Genomic DNA, 21,320 nt, shown 5'->3' with positions numbered 1-21,320 from the left:
CAGGGTAGTTGAACTTAAGGTGTCTCAGGACTCCAAGCAAAAATGTCGGAGCAAAGAAGGTAGAAATTGCATTGCCTTTTCTCAGACATCACCCAGCATCATTTCTGCCATATCCTATTGGTCAAAACAATTACAAGTCAACCTTGATACAAGAGGAGGGAAAATAGACTCACTTCTTCATGGGAGGTGTGTCAAAAAATTGGGGAGCTTTACCAACTCTTCAGACAGGGACTGGACTGGACTATGGGAGAGAAAATGATACTGGTGAGGAGTGAGCTTCTTGGATAAAGTAGACACAGGAGACTATGTTGACATCTCCTGTCTGGATGGGAGATGAGAGGGCAGAGGGGGTCAGAAGCTGGCCGAATGGACATGAAAATAGAGAGTGAAAGAAGGAGTGTGCTGTCTCATGAGGGGGAGAGCAACTAGGAGTATATAGCAAGGCGTATATAAATTTTTGTATGAGAGACTGACTTGGTTTGTAAACTTTCACTTAAAGCACAATAAAAGTTAAGGAGCTTTATTTTAAAACCACCACAGTGGCATAGCAAAATAGAGCATAAAATGTTTATTATTAGGAATAATAAAAGGAACATAACTGCCCATACATCGTTGTTGTTGTTAGGTGCCCTCAAGTTGGTTCTGACTCATAGCGACCCTATGTACAACAGAACAAAACACTGCCCGGTCCTGCGTTGCCCTCACAATCATTGCTACGCTTGAGACCATTGTTGCAGCCACTATGTAATCCATCTCGTTGGGGGTCTTCCTCTTTTTCACTGTCCCTCTACTTTACCAAGCATGATGACCTTCTCCAGGGAACTGATCCCTCCAGATAACATGTCCAAAGTATGTGACATGAAGTCTCGCCATCCTTGCTTCTAAGGAGCGTTCTGGTTGTACTTCTTCTAAGACAGATTTGTTCGTTCTTCTGGCAGTCCAAGAATATATTCAATATTCTCCTCCAACACCATAATTCAAAGGCGTGAATTCTTCGATCTTCCTTATTCATTGTCCAGCTTTCCCATCTATATGAGGTGATTGGGTCAGGTGTGCCTTAGTCTTCAAGGTGACATCTTTGCTTTTTAACACTTTAAAGCGATCTCTTGCAGCCAATTTGCCCAATGCAATGTGTCTTTTGATTTCTTGACTGCTGATTCCATGGGTGTTGGTTGTGGATCCCTTGATCCTAAAATCCTTGATCCTAAAATGAAATCCTCAATCTTTTCTCCATTTATCATGATGTTGCTTATCGGTCTAGCTGTAAGGATTTTTGTTTTATGTTGAGGTGTTGTCTTTGATCTTCCTAAGTGCTTCAAATCCTCTTTACTTTCAGCAAGCAAGGTTGTGTCATACGCATAACTCAGGTTGTTAATGAGTCTTCCTCCAATCCTGATGCCCCGTTCTTCTTCATATAGTCCAGCTTCTCAGATTATTTGTTCAGCATACAGATTTAATAGGTATGGTGAAAGGATACAACGCTGACCCACACATTTCCTGACTTTAACCATGCAGTATCTTCTTTTTCTGTTTGAATGACTGCCTGTTGATCCATGTACAGATTCCTCATGAGCACAATTAAGTGTTCAGGAATTCCCATTCTCCACAATGTTCTCTATAATTTGTTATGACCCACATAGTCGAATGCCTTTGCAGAGTCAATAAAACACAGGTAAACATCCTTCTACTATTCTCTGCTTTCAGCCAGGATCCATCTGACATCAGCAATGATACCCCTTGTTCCACGTCCTCTTCTGAATCCAGCCCAAATTTCTGGCAGTTCCCTGTAGATGTACTGCTGCGGCCGCTTTTGAATGATCTTCAGCAAAATTTTGCTTGCATGTGATATTAATGATATTGTTCAATAATTTCAGCATTCAGTTGGATCACCTTTCTTGAGAATAGGCATACATATGGATCTCTTCCAGACAGTTGGCCAGGTAGCGGTCTTCCAAATTTTTAGCAGAAACTAAACTGCTGATATATCAGATTTTAAAAATTAGAAACTGAACTATCTTATGCCAATTAATTTAAAAACAAAGAAAAATGGACAACTTTCTAAAAATGTACAATATGCCAAAACTGAATTAAGAAAATATGTAAAAAAAAAACTGAATAGACTTGTAAGCATTTAAGAAATTGAATCAGTGGTCAAAAATCTAGCTAGAAAATCTCCTAACCAGACTCCAAAATAAATTTTCTTGTCCATTATTTAGTGTCAGCACACACAAAAAAATTTTTGTGCTGGCACTAAATAATGGATGGTCCTCTTCAATCTGAAGTAGTCTTTCATTTCTGAGATCTTTTCTTATATTGTTGCTTTGGTAAAGTCTAACTTTCCATTTTCTTGGTTCTCTTTTTCTATAACTATGATTGTTGGGTTTCTTAGCCTGAGATCATCTCATTTTCTCTGTGAGGCTCTTCTGTAATGGAGATCGCTGGTGTTTTCATTGGCAGACCCTGAAGTGTCAGTGTCTGGGGTTCGTTCTTGGTGGCCATTCAGGTCTCCAATTTGATGCTGTGGAAGGGGGAGAGGGGGAGCCAAAGGTGCGTGTTTATACACACACAAAGGTGCCTAAGATCTATAAGAAGGGCTCGGAAAGGGTCCTGCTTATCTGTTCATTTCATAGACTGTTTTTCAGCACTGAGACACACCCCACCTTCTGCTGTGTGTACGTGGGAACCTGAGACCAGAGTGTCTCTGGTTCATCTCCACTTGGCAGCAGAAGATGAGAGGGGTGGGGCAGATGAACATTGTTCATCAGGCTGCCAGGAGTGAGGGAAGGTCCCAGGGGGCTGCCACTACCATGAACCAGTAGTTTCCGTGGAGTCAATTCCGAATCATGGCGACCCCATGTGCTTCAGGGTAGAACTGTGCTCCATAGGGTTTTCAGTGATGATTTTTCGGAAGTAGATAGCCAAGGCTTTCTTCTGAGACATCTCTGGGTGGACTCCAACCTCCAACTTCAGTCAGCACGTAACTGTTTACACCACCCAGGGAATCCACCACAGGTCTAGCCCCTCTATATACAAACCCTGAAATCTTCCCACATTTTTAGCCCCAAATCTTTCTCTACCTTCCTTGGTATCTCGTGCTCCAAATCCCAAGCACCTGTGGGGTTCTATGAAGGTTTGTTTCTTTAGTCTCATGCTTTCACCCGATACACCACACACACACACACACACACACACACAAAGCTTTCTTTGAGCTGCTCATTCCATTATTCTTCCATTTGCTTTGTCTCTTCTCTAATTTTCTTTAATTTTTTGGACCATAGCATTTGTATCCCCTTTCAGTACTTTTAGTGGGAGTCAGAGAGTAAACAAAGAGATATCTTCCACATTTAAGTGGAAAAAAACTCCAGTGCAACATTTGTGGGTGTTCAAAAACACCCCCACAGAGCCTTTGCAGCTGAGCAGTTAAACATGTCGGCCGGCCTCCGTGAAAACAGTGGCCTTTTATGATTCTAAACTGCTGCACCTCTGAGCATTGCTTGTCTTTTATCAGAAATCCCAGTGACCTGATGTCATGAGGGGGGCAGGGTGTTATGGCTTTAAAGCTTGACCTCATTTCTGCCCAGCTCCTCCTTGCCTTGTTTTCTTTGTCCTTCTCTGCTCCTCTGCCCACTCAGGATATTTTTATTTCACTGAAGTAGCCTGTCACTTTAAAAGAAAAAAACGCCACCCTGAGTGACTGTCCTTAGGAACGGGTTGCTAAGCCAGTGCTTTTGTTCGGGACGGGGACGTGGCTGCGGCTTCCCCCCAGGGCCTCCTCCACACTTAGCCTCCCCCCTGGATTCGCTTAGAAGATTCACCAGCAAGACTCCTCACTCTCCACCCTCGTCTCCACCAGGAAAGCAGAGACCACAAAGTGCTGTTGTAAAGTTCCTGAGGTAAATCAGTTCCTAACGGACCCGGGCTGCAGCAACATTTTCCTGTTTTCAGTTCCTGGGTGTGGTGTTCCAGCTGCTCCCTGGGGACCTTGAGAGTGGATTTGATGAACTGTAAATTTACAGGTGCCCTCGTTTACTGTTTACCTTTTTTTTTTTTGCTTCCTGGAATAAGAACGTAAAGCACTGACTTGTGCTGCTTTCGTTTGAGCTGCTGGCTAGTGTCTGGTTGGCCCAAACTGTAAGCCCAGCTGATGGGAAGCCTGTGGATGGGAAGGCTCCCTGGCTGGCGTCACTGAGTCCTTTCTGGAACTTCTGTGCCATCCTGGTGCAGGCCCCCGTCTCCCGGAAACATTTTCTACATGCTGCTTTCTGGGTCTGTTCAAATTGGTTTGAGGGGCTAAGTACTGGTTACTGCAAACTTCACTTTTCTTGGCACTAGACAGAAAGGGCCATTAACCGCAGGGCTGAGGATGGTTGCTCTTTACAAAGACCTCAAGAAAATCCACAGGCTGCAATTTAAACTGTTTTTTTCTCTCTGTTGCCAAAAGGTGCTATGAAAAGCTAATGAAATCTAATGGAAAATACGTGTATGTTATCAGGTTTCCATATAACTTTTTCTGACAATAAATTCAGCACCAGAATAAAATCAACAATGCACCAGGCAATAAGCTTAAGTTCCAAGTATACAGAAACAAATTAGACCAGGTCAGAAGCTCAGAGTTTGTTGGAGAAGACAGACCCATAAAGAGATAATGGCAGTACAGTGAGAAAGTGCCCTAAGTGATTTATAAAAAGGGCCAAAGTGCTTACAGCACAGCAGGACTGTATCCAGGAGGGGCTGGGAGCGCTTAGTTCATCATATAAATACAATGGACACATATCATACAACACAGCTCAAATACGGTATTCACAGACACTCTGCGGTATCTATTGTATCAAGCCACTTAAATGATTCCATGAGGCTATGTGTCACTAACTTCATAGTAAAGGATAACTTGGATAATGGATTCAAAGAGGGTGTGTTGTCAGGGCAGGGTTCAAGGGCTTCAGGTCTAACAGGATGGGAGAGAAAATGCCAGGCGCTCTAGACAGGGAGGAAATTCTCATAGCTGCAAGGGCAGGAGAAGGCTTCTGAAACATCATAAATGGAAACAGAAAAGAAGCTGTCCTGGGCTTGACAAGAGGTTCAGGGAGGGGACAGGTACTGATTATTGAAGCCAAGGAATTACAGGTGAGGCACTGAAGATGGTATTGCAGGGACTCACCATTGACAAAAAAGAGGAAGACCCTTGACGAGATGAAGTGACACAGTGGCTACAAGAGTGGGCTCAAAACATAGCAACGATTGTGGGGATGGCGCAGGACTGGGCAATGTTGCCTTTTGTTGTACAAAGCATCATTGACTTGACAGCACCTAACGACATCACCAAGGCGTACCTGAGTGGTGTGAACAGTTAATTCACTCGGCTGCTAACCGAAAAGTTGGAGGTTCAAGTCCACCCAGAGGCACCTCAGAAGAATGGCCTAGATATCTGCTTCTGAATGCTCACAGCCGTAGAAAACCCTGTGGAGCACAGTTCTGCTCTGCTCACATGGGATCACCATGAGTGAAATCAACTCAACGGCAGCTGGTTTCACGTCACCAAGGTCTTTCTCATTTCTCCCTTTCTTTCTCCCAAATTCTTTTTCTTTCTCCCCTCTTTCTTCTACTTTTCCTCTCTTCCACCATTTTTTCTTAATAAAAGCTACCAATATTCAGAGCCTAAGCATTATACTACACAGGTTCTATCATTTGAAAAAAAAAAAAAACCCATTGGCATTAATTCTGACTCAGTGACCCCATAGGACAGAACAGAACTGCCCCATAGGGTTTCCAAAGAGCAGTTGGTGGATTCAAACTGCCAACCTTCTGGTTAGCAGCCCAGCTCTTAACCACTGCACCACCAGGGCTTCCTATCATTTAATCCTTATGAAATAATCATCCTTCAAGTTGGGAATTATTATCTCAATTTTATAGATGAAGAAATGTGCATCAGAGAGATGAAGGGGCTGCTGCAAGATTTTCCCAGTTATCTTCAAGTTGGTTCCGACTCTGGGCGAACCCACAGGTGTCAGAGTAGAACTGTGCTGCACTGGTTTTTAATGGCTTATTTTTCAGAAGTAGCTCACCTGAACTTTCTTCCAAAGGAGGTACATCTGTGCAGACTCGAACCTCCAACCTTTCAGTTAGCAGCCGAGCTCATTAACTAACTGTCTGGACCACCTAGGAGTGAAGTGATTTGGAGAAAATTTACATAGAAATTAGGTTCTCATTTAACAATCTCTTTACATATTATTCAGTGACATTGGTTACACTTTTCACAATGTGTCAGCATTCTCAGTATTGCCATTCTGGTTGTTCTGTTTCCATTAATCTAGCTTCCTTGTCCCTCTTTACCTACTCATCTTTGGTCTAGGATAAATGTTGACCATTATGTCTCATGTAGATGATTGTTTAGAGAAGCACAGTATTCATGGGTGGAATTATTTATTTTATGACCAACTCTGTCATTGGGCTGATAGTTGACCACTGGGAATAGTTTGAGTTCCAAGTTTAAAGGGTATCCCAGGGTGATAGTCTCAGGGGCTCCTCTAGTCTCTACCAGTCCTGCAAGTCTGGCCTTTTTTAGGAATTTGAGTTTCACTCAACATTTTTCTCTCATTCTATCTGGGACCATCTATTATGTCCCTGGTCAGAACAGTTGGTAGTGGTAGCTGGGCACCATCTAGTTCTGATCTCAAGGTAGGTGAGGCTGTGGACCATTAGTTCTGTAGACTAGTTTATTCTTTGAGTATTTGGTTTCCTCCTTTCTTTTTTACTCCAGACACATAGATATAACCAATAGTTATATCTTAGATGGGTTCTGTGTTATTTTTAAGCAGCCAGGTTGAGATCCATTGCCTGCATTGCTGCCCCTTCCATATACCTTCATTCCTTTTCCTCTGCATCCTACAAGCTGCCACAGGGTCCTCTGGATGCTACTCTGTTCCACTCATGACCCTCGGGGATTGTCCATCTGTTTGGATGAAGTGCCGGTACTTTCCTTGAAAACATTTTCTTTAAAGACAAAAAGAGAAATGTCTTTGTTTCCTGCACTGAGTCTAATAAATCTTTGGCCTAAAGTAGCCAAAGCCTTTTTTCACTGGTGCAATGCTTTGAAGCTTTCAGGTGGAAATATTTGGACTTGAGAAACAAATGTATAGCATTTCCAGAATAGTGGGCTAACATAGGATAGTTACTGATATCATTGTGTTACAGGGCAGGGCTTCCCAGCTCAGGACTAAGCCCTGCTTAGGTTCTTACCTTCTTCTGACCAAGAATGACCAAGAGAGGCTCAGAGGTTCCACACGGACAAAGGCTTATTAAGGACAGAAAGAAAGTAAAAGGCTCGCGAGGGAGAGAGGGAGAGGGGTTTCCACCTACGCTAGCCTCCAGACTCTCTCTGAAGGAACGATTTCTTAGGGCTTATAAAAAGGCATTATCTTTATTCATTAGATGGGTGGAGATTTTCAGAAGGGGAGGGATTATGAAAATTAAATGTGCGCACAGTTGGGATTCAAGATGAATTTCCTCACGAAGGTTGCTGGAGCTAAGATGGAGTCTATCACAAAGGCTGCTGGGATGTCGAAGAAGACTTATTCTGGGATGTTGTACGTGTGTGATGTCTCTGGACCTTGGTTCAAGTCTTGGCAAGGGATCTTGTTCATGATTATCTCATATGGAAGGTCATTCAGGTTACCTTGATTTTTACTACGTATGCTCTGCACCTGGTGGGGGACTTGAAAAACAACTCAGGAGGGTGTTCAGTAATTTATAGCTCTGGTCAAGCATGTAGGGATAGGAAATATGGCCCCTTATCTTGTCTAAGCACCTAGTTTGTTAGTCACAAGTAGTCCCGAGTGCCAGCAGTAAAAGTTATATGGTGGTTTGCACTTAGGTTTAGATTCCAAGAATACTGAATCAGAGGCTATTTAACTATAGCTGGTCAAGCACACAGGGCCTTGGAATGTAGCCCCTTATCCTGTCTGAGCACCTAGTTTGTTAATCACAAGTAGTTCTCAGGTGCTAGCAGTAAAAGTTATATGGCAGTCGGAGCTTAGGTTTAAGTTCCAAAAATACTGAGTCAAAGGCCTTTTTAATTATAGCCAACCTGATCTCTTGCCTGTCTCAGCTGCAAAGGCAGTAATAAATGGAGAGAGAGAGTATTGGACGGGAAAGGGGAGGGCTTTGGAATCACAAAATCTTGGGGTCAAATTCTGAATGTGACAGTGAATAACTAAAACCTTGGACCAGCCATTTAACCTGTCAAAGCCTCAGCTTCCTCATATTAAATTGAGACACGTACTATTAACCTAGAAGTGATATTGTCAGACTGGAGAGAGCATATGTATTCAGTTGCCAGCAGGTCAACTTCAATTCATGGCAACCCCATGTGTGTAGGAGTGAAATTCTTCTCCACAGGGTTTTCAGTGGCTGATTTTTTGGAAGTAGGTTACCGGGGCTTTCTTCCGAGTTGCCTCCGAGTGAACCCGAACTGCCAGCCTTGTGATTAGCAGCAGAACGTGGTAACCATTTTCAACAACCAGGGAATCCATTGAATATCCAGAGATAGCACAAAATGAGCCCGCAATAAATCATGGCTCTTATTTTAATGCTGCCCATAGGAATATATATTAAGGGGTTCAACGTGTATTGTGATGACAAGCTACATATTAAAGTTTGTCAGTAATGATCTATCTTTTCTTAGTAACACTATTCATAAGAAAAACAAATCGTGGCGTCATTTGATTTCCTTGGAAACTCATTCAGAGGGAATGATTAGGAAAGAATAAGGAGAAGAAAATCAACCCCATATATTTTTATTTTCTACTTCTATTTCTTTCATGTACTTTTTTTTCATTTCTAAAGAACTTTTTTAAGTTACTAAAAATATTTCAGAGTTCTTTTTTCTTGTCCATAATTGCCAGAGCTGTTTACTGCAGAGCTTGTATCCTTTAGCATTTTATTTTTATTATCCACCTCTTTGTTCTCTCTTGATTACTCCCTCACTCCTTTATTTTCTTAGCTGTTTTTATCATTTCACATACCTCTGTCTATTTTTCATAACTTCTGTGGAGGCCTGGACGGGCAGCAAAAGAATGTTAGCTGCTTTACCACGCGAATTCCCCAGTTAGGTGGCTGAAGCCACAACCCCTTAGCGATGAGGTGCGCCAGAGACCCCGGGTCCAGTTAAGAGTCAGATTCCATGGACCACGAGTTTCTCAGAATGTACTCTAATCTTCACAGCAGCCCAAAGGGGGAAATAAGGCTTTGATGGGTTCCAGAATGTGGCCAGGGATGCACAGCCAGTAAGTAGTGATTTATGCATTCGTTCAGCAAATCACTATTGAGTATCTACAGTATGTCATAGTTTTAGGCCCCAAAGATGAATGATGATCAAAATAATGCCCCACCCTCTTATAGCTCTATCCTGATGGGGATTTAAAAGAAACAGTTTGCCATCAAGTTGGCTCTGACTCATGGCGACTCCATGTGTGTCAGAATAGAACCATGCTCCACAGAGTTTTCAATAGCTGGTTTTTTAGCAGTAGATCACCAGGTCTTTCTTCCAAGGCACCTCTAGGTAGATTCAAAATGCTGATCTTCCCATTAGCAGCTGAGGTGGAGATTGGTAGGCAATAAGCAAATAACTGTATCTGATGAGAAGCGATAAATACTATGGAAAAAGAAATAATTGTAAGGAAGCTAGGGAATGCCAGGAGAGTGGAAATGGGAACTTTTCATTGTATTTCAAATGGTCCAGAAAGACATGACAAAATGAAATTTGGGAAACAGAGTCCCAGGTGGAGGGAACAGAAAGTGCAAAGGCCCTGAGGCAAGAGGGTTCAAGAGTTGGGGGGGTGTAGCTCACACAGGACCTCGTAGGCCATTAAAAGGATTCTGGATTCTGCTCTGTGTTAGAAAGGGAAGTCACTAGAGAATTTTAGGCAGAAAGTGTCACAATCTCGCTTAAATTCTAAAAGATGCACTCTATTCCCACGTAGGTAACAGACTTAGGTGAGTATTATGGATTGAATTGTGTCCCCCCAAAATAGGTGTGGTAAATTCTAATCCCTAGACTTTTTTTTTATATACCCCATTTGGGGATGGGTTTGCTTTGTTATGTTAATGAGTCGGTATTAGCATAGGGTGTGTCTTAAGTCAATCTCTTTTGAGATATAAAAAGAGCAGATTAAACAAGGAAGCAGAGATGGGAGAAGATAGATGTCACACGTGAAGATAACCAAGGACCAAGGAACGAGGACCTTCCCCGACAGCCCACAGTGGGAGAAAGCCTTCCCCTAGAGCCAGCGCCCTGAATCTGTACCTCTAGCCTCCTAAACTGTGAGAAAATAAACTTGTTAATTAGAGCCACCAATTTGTGATATTTCTATTAGAGCAGCACTAGATAACTAAGACAGTGAGCAGGATGGGAAACAGAGAAGTTGGGAGGTTCTTGCAATCATCGACGTGGGAATGGTACTTGACTGGGGTGATAATAGTGGAGATGCTGAGAAATGGCTGGATTCCAAGTACACACCTACTTCTCACTTATCGACTATCTCATTATCTAACATTTTTCATTTACAACAATAATAAAAAATCCACTATCCAACTGTTTTGCACATTAACAATGTATGTCTGGCAGTAAGGAATGCCAGGGTGCAAGGCGAGAGTAATGCTGGCTGTGATAGTTAAGGTTATGTGTCACCTTGGCCAGGCCATGATTCTCAGTAGTTTGGGCAGTTATATAATGATGTAGTCACTCTCCATTTTGTGACCTGATGTGGTCATCCTCCATCAATTCACATAATGACGATTTTTGTGTAACAACCTGGTCTTTGGAACTTAACCACGTTGATAAGTGAGGAGTGGGTATAATTTGAAGGTAAACTGGTGGGATGTTGGATGGATGCAATGTGGTATGAGAGTCAGAGAGGAGCCAAGAATGGCTTCTAGGTTCCTGGCCTGTGAACAGTGAAGTTCTGTTTAGTGCAACAAGGTAGGCTGTAGAATAAACAGGTGCAGAGGTAAAGGCAAGGAACTTCATTTGGGGCATGTTAAGCCAACTGTCTGTCCATCTGTCATGCTGCGGGGGCTTGCATGTTGCTGTGATGCTAGGAACTATGCCACGGGTATTTCAAATACCAGCAGGTTTCATACATGGTGGGCAGGTTTCAATGGAGCTTCCAGACTAAGACACCAGGAAGAAGGACCTGGCAGTCTACTTCTTGAAAATTAACCAGTGAAAACCTTATGGGTAACATGATCGTGTGGATGGCACAGTGCTGGGCAATATTTCTTTCTGTTACACATAAGGTGTCTATGAGTTGGCACTAACTCAATAGCAACTAACAACAACAAGCCAAGTGAAGATGTCCACCCACCAGTTGGCTGTCTGGGTCTGGAATTCTGCAGAGAGGACAGGGCCCAGGATGTAAATTTGGGAAGTATCTGCATGCAGGTAGTATTCAAAGCCAAGGACAGGATGAGTGCTCCAATGGGGATGAATACAAGCAGGGCTGAACTGCAGGACACTCCCACATGAGATGGTGGTTGGGGAGATGAGAAGAAACCAGCAAAGGAGTTTGAGAGGGAGCCGCCGGGGGTAGGAGGAAAACCAGGAAAGAACGTGTCTCAGTAGTCAAGTGAAGAAAGTATTTCAAGGAGAGAGTGGTCAACTATGCTAAACGCTGCTGAAGGGTCAGATAAGATGGGGACTGGTGCATCATTAGATATGGCAGTGATGAGTCACTGGAGACCCTCGCAAGAGCAGTTTCAGGGAATGGTGGGCCCAAGGAACAGGCTGGAAAGAAGGGGGACGTTTCAAGGAGTTTTTCCTTAAAGGATTGAAAAATAGAGCTATAGTTTCAATGAGAAGTGAAGTCAAGAGAGGACTCTTTAAGGAAGGGACAAATTACAGCACTTTTTACAGTGACAGGAATGAGGCAACAGGCCAGGAAGAAATGAGGATCCAGATGTTGGGGCATGTTGTCCTGGAGGAGGGGAGGTGATGGGGCCCAGTGTACAGGCAGAGGAGCTGGCCCAGATCAAAGCAGGGATGGTTCACAGTAGCACGCAGAAGCCAGGGGGTGATATGGCCAAGTGAGGCGTGTGGATGGGGAGGAGAGGGATTTGGATGCCCTCTCTGGTCTCATCTATTTGTTCAGTGAAATGGGAAACGAGGTCATGAGCAGAGAATGAGGAGGAAAATGAAGGGTGAAGGTTTGAGGGGAGAGCTTATTGTTATTGTTAGCTGTCAGCAAGCTGGCCCCTGACTCATGGAGCTCCCGTGCACAATGGAATGAAATGATACCTGCTCCTGTGCTGTCCCTGTGATCAGTTGCAGACTGGACCACTGCAGTTCATGGGGTTTTCACCGGCTGATTTTCATTAGTAGATTGCCAGGCCTTTCTTCCTAGTTTGTCTTAATCTGGAAGCTCCCTTGAACCTGTTTAGCAACACACAAGCCTCCACTAACAGATGGGTGGTGGCTACACGTGAGGTGCATTGACTGGGAATTGAACCCAGGTCTCCTGCATGGAAGAGGAGAATTCTACCACTGAGCCACCAATGCCCTCATCAAGGTGAGAGGTGAAGCTGGGGAATAGTTCTTTAGGAGCTGGGATTCCAACCAACATTGTCTGACTCCAAGGGTTGAGCTCCTCCCAGGCTCTGACTTCCGGCAAAGCCAGGCTCACAGGGAGAGAGTCAGACATCCTTCCTCTTGTGGTTGTGCTCATTTTTACCAAACTTGTGAATGGAAAGTCTACTCAGCTCAAATACTTCACTCGCCATCAAGGCCAGCTCATATTTACCAAGAGCAAGAAAAAAGATGTTCTGTTGATTTCAAAATATCTGACTTTTTCACTGTTCTTTGCCCTCAGAGATCTATCACAGCCAAAATGAATCCCAAGGAAGAAAAAGTAAAGATAATTACAGAGGTAAGTGTTCGCTTAGATGTGCTCTGGGATACATTTGTATGTTCATGCCACACGCATAGGGGACTGAAGAAGTTAAGCCACCAAAAAGCATTTATTGCACACCTACTGCATACAGAGGGCGCTATATATATCATGTTTATGGTGGAGATGGGGGTGAATTGTATAGGGACTCCAGGGTCTTCTGTTCAACCTGGATGCTCTGAAGCAGCTTTGTCACCATTTCGTGAATCCTAACAAAGCAGTTCTAAGTTACCATCTACTCCTGGTCTGATTCTGCCTGAAACACATTGATTTCTAAAGAAATTCAGAAGGAAGGTAACAATTGCAAACTATAATGCTAATAAAATTCTTGGGTCATTCTCTGTCCATGGCATCTTGCAATTTCTGACTAGACCAGAGAGAGAAGGGTGCCAGGCTGCAGACCACCCCACAGGAGTCCCTAGGTGATGCAAATAGTTAAGGTACTCGGCTACTAACCAAAAGATTGAAAGCTTGAGTCCACCCAGGGGCACCTCCGAAGAAGAGCCTGGTGATCTACTTCTAAAAAATCAGCCAGTGAAATCCCTGCAAAGCACAGTTCTACTCTCATGTACGTGGGGTCTCCCCAAGCCAGGGCTCACACGACAGCAACCAGTTACTGGTTAGACCAGCCCACAGTGGTGAGCGTACTCCTCTCAATCCCTGCATCCCCCATGGCTCAATGGTTCACAGCCTTGGGACCACAGAGGCAGAAATGGAGAAATACATTTTCCATTATTTGTTGTTAGTTGTTAGTTACTGTCAAGTCAATTCCAACTCATGGCAAACCCGTGTGTGCAGAGTAGAACTGTTCCATACGGTTTTCAAGGCCGTGACCTTTAAGAAGCAGATCTTCAGGCCTGTCTTCCAAGGCACCTCTGGGTGGGTTCGAACAGCCAACCTTTCAGCTAGTAATGGAGCACTTAACCATTTGTACCACCCAGGAACTCCATTTCAAAAAGCCTGAAGGACCTCATTACCCAGATAAAACCAAGCAGATTAACTTTAAGCAAGATTTCAAGTGTTGAGAAACCACATAAATCTACAGGTGTTCATTCATTCCTGCAACAGATACTCACTGTGCCAGCTACACCTGCACTGGGATAAAGCAGTGAGCAAAGTCAGCAAAATCCTCTGCCCTCCTGGAGCCTGCTTTCTCTATATCTTATTCAAAGTCCTACTGGGCAGTTTCCCATTGATCAAGGATCAAAACATTTATTGGAAGGCAGAAAATAACCTAGATTTTTCACAAGTCCATTCTAAAGCAGCAAGAACTTAGAATTGAATTGAAAGCCTCACTTACATTACCTCAGTATTACCATCTTACAATCTACCTTGGTGAATTGCTGGGCTAAGAACTCAACATGGCTGGGCTCTGAAGAGACAAGAGTGAGGATGGGGCTTCTACTCGGAGGGTGGGTCAGAGAGACCAGGTCACACAGCCAAGGAAAAGCCTCCATGGAGCCCTAACAGAGGTTTCTATTTCTATTCCTTCATCTCTAACCCAGATGGCCAAGGACAGTGATGTGTACTTGGGGCCTAGCCTAGCAACCTACTGGATGTTTCTTTGAAATCATATATCATTTCATTAAAATTTCTGCACCTTTTTCTTTTCATTCCAAGCTTGTTTCAATAGAAAACCAAAAATTTCCCAAGATTTTCTAATAAAATCCGTGTCCCAGAGCCAGTGTCTGTGGTATCTTACACAGAAATACTTGTACACCCAGAAACACTTGGGCTTCAGTTTGAAAAGCTCTTGAGCTTTACAACTTTGGAGCTTTCAACTCTAATGTTTTATGACATTAAACTTTAGAAACACATAAGATAGAAAAATAAAACAAAGTTTGCACTGTAAAAAAGGGTCTCCCTCTTCCAAAAGATCTGCTAAAAATTTCCTTTAAATCCAAACTTCTGTTATAATTCTCTTTTATTATCCTCTACCTGATACTAAGGCTGGGAAGCAGAGAAAAACCTAACATGAGACACCCCAAAGGAGCCCTGGTGGTGTAATGGTTAAGCACTGGGCTGCTAACCGAAAGGTTGGCGGTTTGAACTCACCCAGCAGCTCCTTGGGAGAAAGACCTGGTGATCTGTTCCCTTAAAGACTGGAGCTAAGAAATCCCTATGGGGCAGTTCTACTCCATCACATGGGACTGCTGTGAGCCAAAACTGACTCCACAGCACCCAATAACCACAAAATACCCCCTGTGTCTGCATGTCTAACATGCCTAATGTCTGTCTCCTGTGCTATGGTCCTTTTTTCTCAAAGCGTCTGTCCTGATGGATTCACTTCTGCATCTCCTCTGTTAAATTATGACTTTAACGTAGTGTGCTGCATTCCTCACCGTGCCTTCAGGGCCTGGAACAGCACAAGCGCTCAGTAACTGCCTTGCGCATGAACTAGGTCCTGGCAGAACAGAAGGTCCAACACCATCTTATTTACGATGTTTCAGTGTCCGCTGAGATTTGGTGGCTGCTTATTTGGTGTTCACTGTTCCCTGGTGATGTAGTGGTTAAGAGCTCGGCTGCCAACCAAAAGGTTAGCGGATTGAATCCACCAGCCACTCCTTGGAAACACTATGGGGCAGTTCTACTCTGTCCTATAGGGTTGCTGAGTCAGAATCGACTTGATGCCAATGGGTTTGGTTTTTGGTCCCTAAACTCACACTGAACTTCAACAGAATAAAAGCCCAAACTCATGATGATGAATTTAATTTTAATATCATAAAATCAGACCCTTTTCTCACTTGGGATTCTTTCCCAACTTGCATACAAACATATGCCCCCATGTGTCAACTCTCTCATTTGCATTTTAATAAAGGAGTTCCTTGAAAATGAAGAGGAAGCCCATGCGGGAAGACAGAAGAAGAGCTCGAAGGATAAAAGACAAAAAAGAAAAAAACAGGTAAGGAGCGACAAGAAGCGTATACTGCATCTTAACAACCTGCCTGCACCCACACAGGATCCGCAGAGGGAAGAGATCCTCCCGCCAGCACCCGGATTTGGCTCTGGGGACATGAGGCAGGGATACAGATGGGTGGCCTGGAGCCCAGGACCCTGGTTTAAGGGCTTATAGAACATCCTCAGGAGACGCTGGTTGACGCAAACGGTTAACACACTCGGCTGCTAACTGAAAGGTTGGAGGTTCTAGTCCACCCAGAGGTACCTCAGAAGAAAGGCCTGGCGATCTTCTGAAAAATTGGCCATTGAAAACCCTAGGAGGCACAGCTCTACTCTGACATTCGTGGGGTCACTGTGAGTTGGAGTCTACGCAAGGGCACCTGGTCGGTTGTAGATTGTTATCCAATTAGGGTCCGTGCCCTGGAGCAGTCAAGCCAATAAAACTTACTTCAATTCAGAAAGAGTAAGAAAGTTTATTCAGGAGATGTATACATCACCAGGGACCCAGCAACGACACAGGCTGTCTCTATGGAGTCCCAAAAGGAAATTTTACATTAAAGCTTATATAGAATCTTACAAGAGTTAGAAGAGTCTTCTTAGTCCGCAGGTGGCCTGGCCACAGGAGTTATGGATTACAAGATAGTGACAAATTTTTATCAAGACTAAAGAGATACCTGCCAGACCTCTCTTTATCAGGCTAAAAATATACTTATCAGATGCCTGGGCTCTGGATTTTCCTGAGGGGGTTTTAAGTCACAGGTGGTCAGACAGAATAAAAAGTTATCTGCATCAGTTTAAAACAAAGAACAAAGTCATTAACATCAAGTCAAAACAAAGTCATTAACAGAGGTAGGTGAAGGAGCAGGCAGGCAGAGGAAAGACAAAAACTTATAGGTTCATCATGGCGTTAGTTATGTCAAGCTCTCAGTCACCCATTCTGAAAAGAAGAAAACATGCTGAGGAGTACTGGGGTCACAAGATGATCCTCACAATAAGGTCAGTCCTTGTAGCATCCCCCACTGTTCTGAGAGGGAAGTCTAGAAATGACTGAAGGAGCTAGTCTCGCTGCTGTCATAGAAGGCCATAAACTAAGACAGGCAGTAGGTGGCAGTGCAGGACCATACACTTGGGGATAACTCTGCAACTCCGAGCACGAATTCCTGCCTCCAGCCCACTGGCACTTCCCACCTCTCCGCGGAGTTCCCCTCCCTGGCTGGGAGCATCCCTGTGCAAGGTAAACCTCGTCCAGATGAATGTATTCACTTGGTCCGGAGCCATTCTGCTCTGAGAAAGAGGCAGGGAAGACTTGTGCGGGGGCAATTGGCTTGGAACAATCAAGATGCCAGCAGGGGAGGGAAGGAGAGGGAAGGGAGCGCCATTTTGAGCCAGCAGACACGTGACAGGAACGCCTGGAGAGGGGGGCCAGGAAGGTGAGGGGACTGGAAAGAAAGCTCCTTCTCAGTACCCCCTTGGCTTGCACAGGCTTGTTTGGGGGATGCTGGGCATAGGGACAGCCACCTCCTGCCTTTCCTGCGGGCTGGGGTAAAGCCATGAGTGACCAGGCAGGACCCAGGTGGCAAGGAAGTGCTATCCAGGCACAAGAGTCGCTACTCCAAAGTGGGAGAGACCCGCAGCCAGCCAGGGGCCTGAGCTGTAACCCTTTCTTGCATGGTCTGCTCGGGGCGGGGCTCTGCAGATCGGGACAGATGAACCAATGCAAACAGAAAGGGTCAAGTGCCCCAGGGCCGTCCTCACCCAAGCCAATACCGCTGTCCACATTTCAAGGCCCTCAGGCTCAGTGAGCAGTGGGTGGCCAGGGCCTAGGTGGTGGGGAGCTCAGGGGGTAGAAAGGGCAGGGATGGAGAAGAGACCAGAGGAGCTATTGATTCCTGAGCATCGCTGTGCCAGGCATTGCACTTCATTGGTATTACCTCATCAATTTAACCTGCACTAAAACTTGATCACACACAATACAGCATAATCGTTCAGTGCCTGGTTAGAATCTAGAGTAGTGTTTCTTACACCTGGCTACAATTCAGAATCACCTGGCGCCTTTTCTCTTAATTAAGATGCCCCAGGTCAGGCCCAAAGTCCCATAGCAAATCTGAAGGCATTCCCTAACCTGTGTGCCCCCAAAAGCAGCTGTCACTCAATCTTGGCCCTCTACTGTCAATTCTCTGTTTACCTGCCTCTCCTCCAACATACCAGTAAAAACCCAGTTGCCACTGGGTGGATTCCATCTCATGGCAACCGCGTGTGTATCGGAGTAGAACTGTGTTCCATAGAGTTTCCAGTAGCTGATTTTTTTTTTTCAGAAGGAATTGCCAGGCCTTTCTTCTGAGGCACCTCTGGGTGGACGCAAATGTCCAACCAAGTGTATTAACTCTTTGCACCACCCAGGCCCTCCTCCTCCAGTACAGACAGGCTATTCTCTGAGACCTTGGGGAAGGAACCAGAAGCTATTCCTGGGGGCACCAAAGGGGTGGGCTCAACATATGCCCCAGAATATCCAGCCACACCTTGGCAAGTGTTACAAACTATTTGGAGTTAGGAACAAATTTTCTGATTAGGAATATGCTGCTTCCTATTCCCCCAAATTTCTGCAGAGCTCTGCATTTTACATAGAAAAAGTGAAAATACTTATTTTATTTTGGGATGCCTCAGTTATTTCATGAGAAACCTAGAGAAATGTAGGCTTGGCATGTTTAGTAGTTGCTTATGCGCGTCCACAGTGACTTAGGTGACAGGGACCACGGTCATGCAGATCTGAAAAGTATGAGTGTCCGTACCCTCACTGACTGACCCACCTCATCCTGAGACAGGGACCAGTGAAATGAAGCATGAGGGTCCCTGAATCTCTAACCCTCTACCCACAGCCACCAACTGCTGATTCTGAAGAGATGGTGTCCCCAAAACCCCATGATGATAACCAGCAGGAACCCACACAGGAAGAGCCTGAGACACGCCTCCTGAGCACGACAACCCGGAGAGGCCCACGAAGTAAGTGTCTGTTGGTTTGATTCAATCAATATTTATGAATTGCCTCCAATGAGCTCATCGCAGTGGTTAAGAGTTCAGCTGCTAACCAAAAGGTTGGCAGTATGAATCCACCGCCAGCCACTCCTTGGAAAAACCCTATGGGACAGCTCTACTCTGTCCTATAGGGTAACTATGAGTTAGAATCCACTCGATGGCAATGGGGCTGGCTGGGGATGAGCTCATTACAGAGGAATATGAGAATTTTTTATAGGGAGTATTTTTTCATATGGCTACCACCGCTCCATCTAACTTTATCCCAGTTTTGTGGGTAATTTTCTAGGTTAGCGTCTGTCTGTTTAGAAGACAGGATGTATGTCCTTAGGACAAGCTTATATAACCACCTAAGTTATGGCTGGTGTTAGCTGCCATCAAGTTGGGTCCAACTTATGGCGATCCCATGCACAACAGAATAAAACACTGCCCAGTCCTGTACCATCTTCATAGTTGTTGGTGTGTTCCGGTCCATTGCTGCAGCCACTGTGTATTCCGAATGCCTTCCAACCTCGAGTGCTCATCTTCCAGCACTACATCCAACAATATTGGGTTGTGATCCACAGAGTTTTCACTGGTTAATTTTCAGAAGTACAGGTTGTCCCCAACTTACAATGGGCTCTGCTCTGATGACACCGTTCTAATTCGGTTCTGACGTAAGTCAAATACTTTTTTTTTTTTTTAAGTTTTCATAGTCTGCTATAGGGCAGTGTTTTGAACAGTAAATCATAACATTGAACATCTGTGAGTGAACACCTGAGAATGAGAAAGTCAGCGATTCACTGCAACATTGTATGTAGTACATAGTACCAACAATAAGATTACAAAACCAACCCAAAACCCAGTGCCGTCCAGTCGATTCCAACTCCTAGCAACTCTATAGGACAGAGTAGAACTCCCCCGTAGAGTTTCCAAGGAGCGCCTGGTGGATTCGAACTGCTGACCCTTTGGTTAGCAGCCGTAGCACTTAACGACTATGCCCCCAGGGTTTCCAGTAAGATTACAAAAAAAAAAAAAAAGATGGTCATAAGTGCAACTCATCATAACTCGAATATGTCACAAGTCAGGGACTACCTGTAGTTTACCAGGCCTTTCTTCCTAGTCTGTCTGAGTCTGGAAGCTCCACTGAAACCTGTCTGCCGTGGTATTTAAAATACTAGTGTCATAGCTTCCAGCACCACAGCAACATGCAGGCTACCACAGTAGGACGAACTGACAGATGGGTAATGGAACCACAGCGGTTAGGAAGTATTAACTGAAATACATACAATGCAGGTAACGAGATGTAGAAATTCAAAGGGGGGTGAAATAGGCAGGGAAGAAATAAATGACGTGGAACTTGAATCCAATGTTGACAGAAATGAGGGTGGTTTTCTGAGGCTCTCAGAGACTTTGCTCCTTGAGGACCAGTGGTCCCCCCACACTCTTCCCCCACACATTACCTCCTCCCTTCCAAGAACCTTGGTCTATTTTTTACGGCATTTGCTCTTCCCCAGGACAATGAAAATCATCAATTATCTGCTTATTATAGGAAATAATTACTCCTCATTTGTTGCTTTTCATAAAAAAGTGGATTAGAGGAGAAAAATGTTACACTCCTCATGTTTACTCAACTGTTATACAATTGCTAACAATTGCTACATAGTTTCACTGTGGCAGAGTTGAGGAATAAAGTAACTTTTGGGAATTAGAGGGCTTTGGAAAGCCAGCTGATCCAAAGTCCTTTATCCACATACAAACCCTAAGAAAAATGTGGTTCAAATCTAAGGGTAATGATACAATGAGGGCTGTTACAAATTAGCAAAAATGGAACCAAATTTTATCCCACATGGTCACTTCTTTTCCTAAATGCTCAAAAATTATCATTAGTGATGATTATAACTATTAAATATTTAAGTAGTGACTTTAAAATCAAGGGAAAAAGTGCGACCCCCTCTTGTAATAAAGGTACCAGGTACAATGAATAGTGGATTATTTCCTTATTTCTAAAGTGGTGGAAATCCATGTCTATCATCGTCATAGGGCTGGCTGGGAGGGTCAGATAAAACATTGATATGGTGGTATTTTAAATATTATAAGACATTAGACAAATGCATAGTAACTAAGGTGTCTAAGAGTAAGATAAGAGATGTAATCTATCCATTAATTAAAAAAAAAAAATCTGTACTATTACTGATTTGGAGAATGAGAAGATAAGGAGTTGATACAGAGCTAAGACTTGCCTGCCTGAGCAAGGCATGACCAGCTGGTGTCTGGGCAGCCCTGGATAGAGCTGAAAGCTCTTGGTGACTTGCCAACACTTGTGCACCAAAACCCATTGCCATCCAATCCATCTCAGCCTCATGGCAAGCCATGTGTTACAGAGTAGAACTGCTCCATAGAGTTTTCTTGGCTATAATCTTTACAGAAGAAGATCACCTGGTCTTTTTTTCCATGGCACCATGGGGTGAGTTC

General features: G+C 44.1%; 1 protein-coding gene across 6 annotated transcripts in view; it reads left to right on the top strand.

Annotated features, from left to right (window-relative positions):
• CC2D2A (coiled-coil and C2 domain containing 2A) overlaps positions 1–21,320 on the top strand; it is a 442,728-nt gene that overhangs the window by 284,753 nt on the left and 136,655 nt on the right. For 3 of the 6 annotated variants that reach the window (XM_049886470.1, XM_049886471.1, XM_049886472.1), the window contains 3 exons: positions 12,861–12,917; positions 15,757–15,840; positions 18,713–18,836. In XM_049886470.1, the coding sequence (XP_049742427.1) occupies positions 12,879–12,917; positions 15,757–15,840; positions 18,713–18,836 (247 nt within the window). In that variant the 5' untranslated portion in view covers positions 12,861–12,878. Of the gene's footprint in view, positions 1–3,634; positions 3,894–12,860; positions 12,918–15,756; positions 15,841–16,394; positions 17,071–18,712; positions 18,837–21,320 lie in introns of those variants that run through there. The other 3 variants (XM_049886469.1, XM_049886473.1, XM_049886474.1) reach the window with 2 other exon arrangements.

Source organism: Elephas maximus, chromosome 5 (assembly GCF_024166365.1).
Source record: "Elephas maximus indicus isolate mEleMax1 chromosome 5, mEleMax1 primary haplotype, whole genome shotgun sequence".
In the NCBI taxonomy this organism is placed as follows: domain Eukaryota; kingdom Metazoa; phylum Chordata; class Mammalia; order Proboscidea; family Elephantidae; genus Elephas; species Elephas maximus.
The sequence above is the reverse complement of the archived record's forward strand: the minus strand, read 5'-3'. Positions and strand labels throughout refer to the sequence as shown.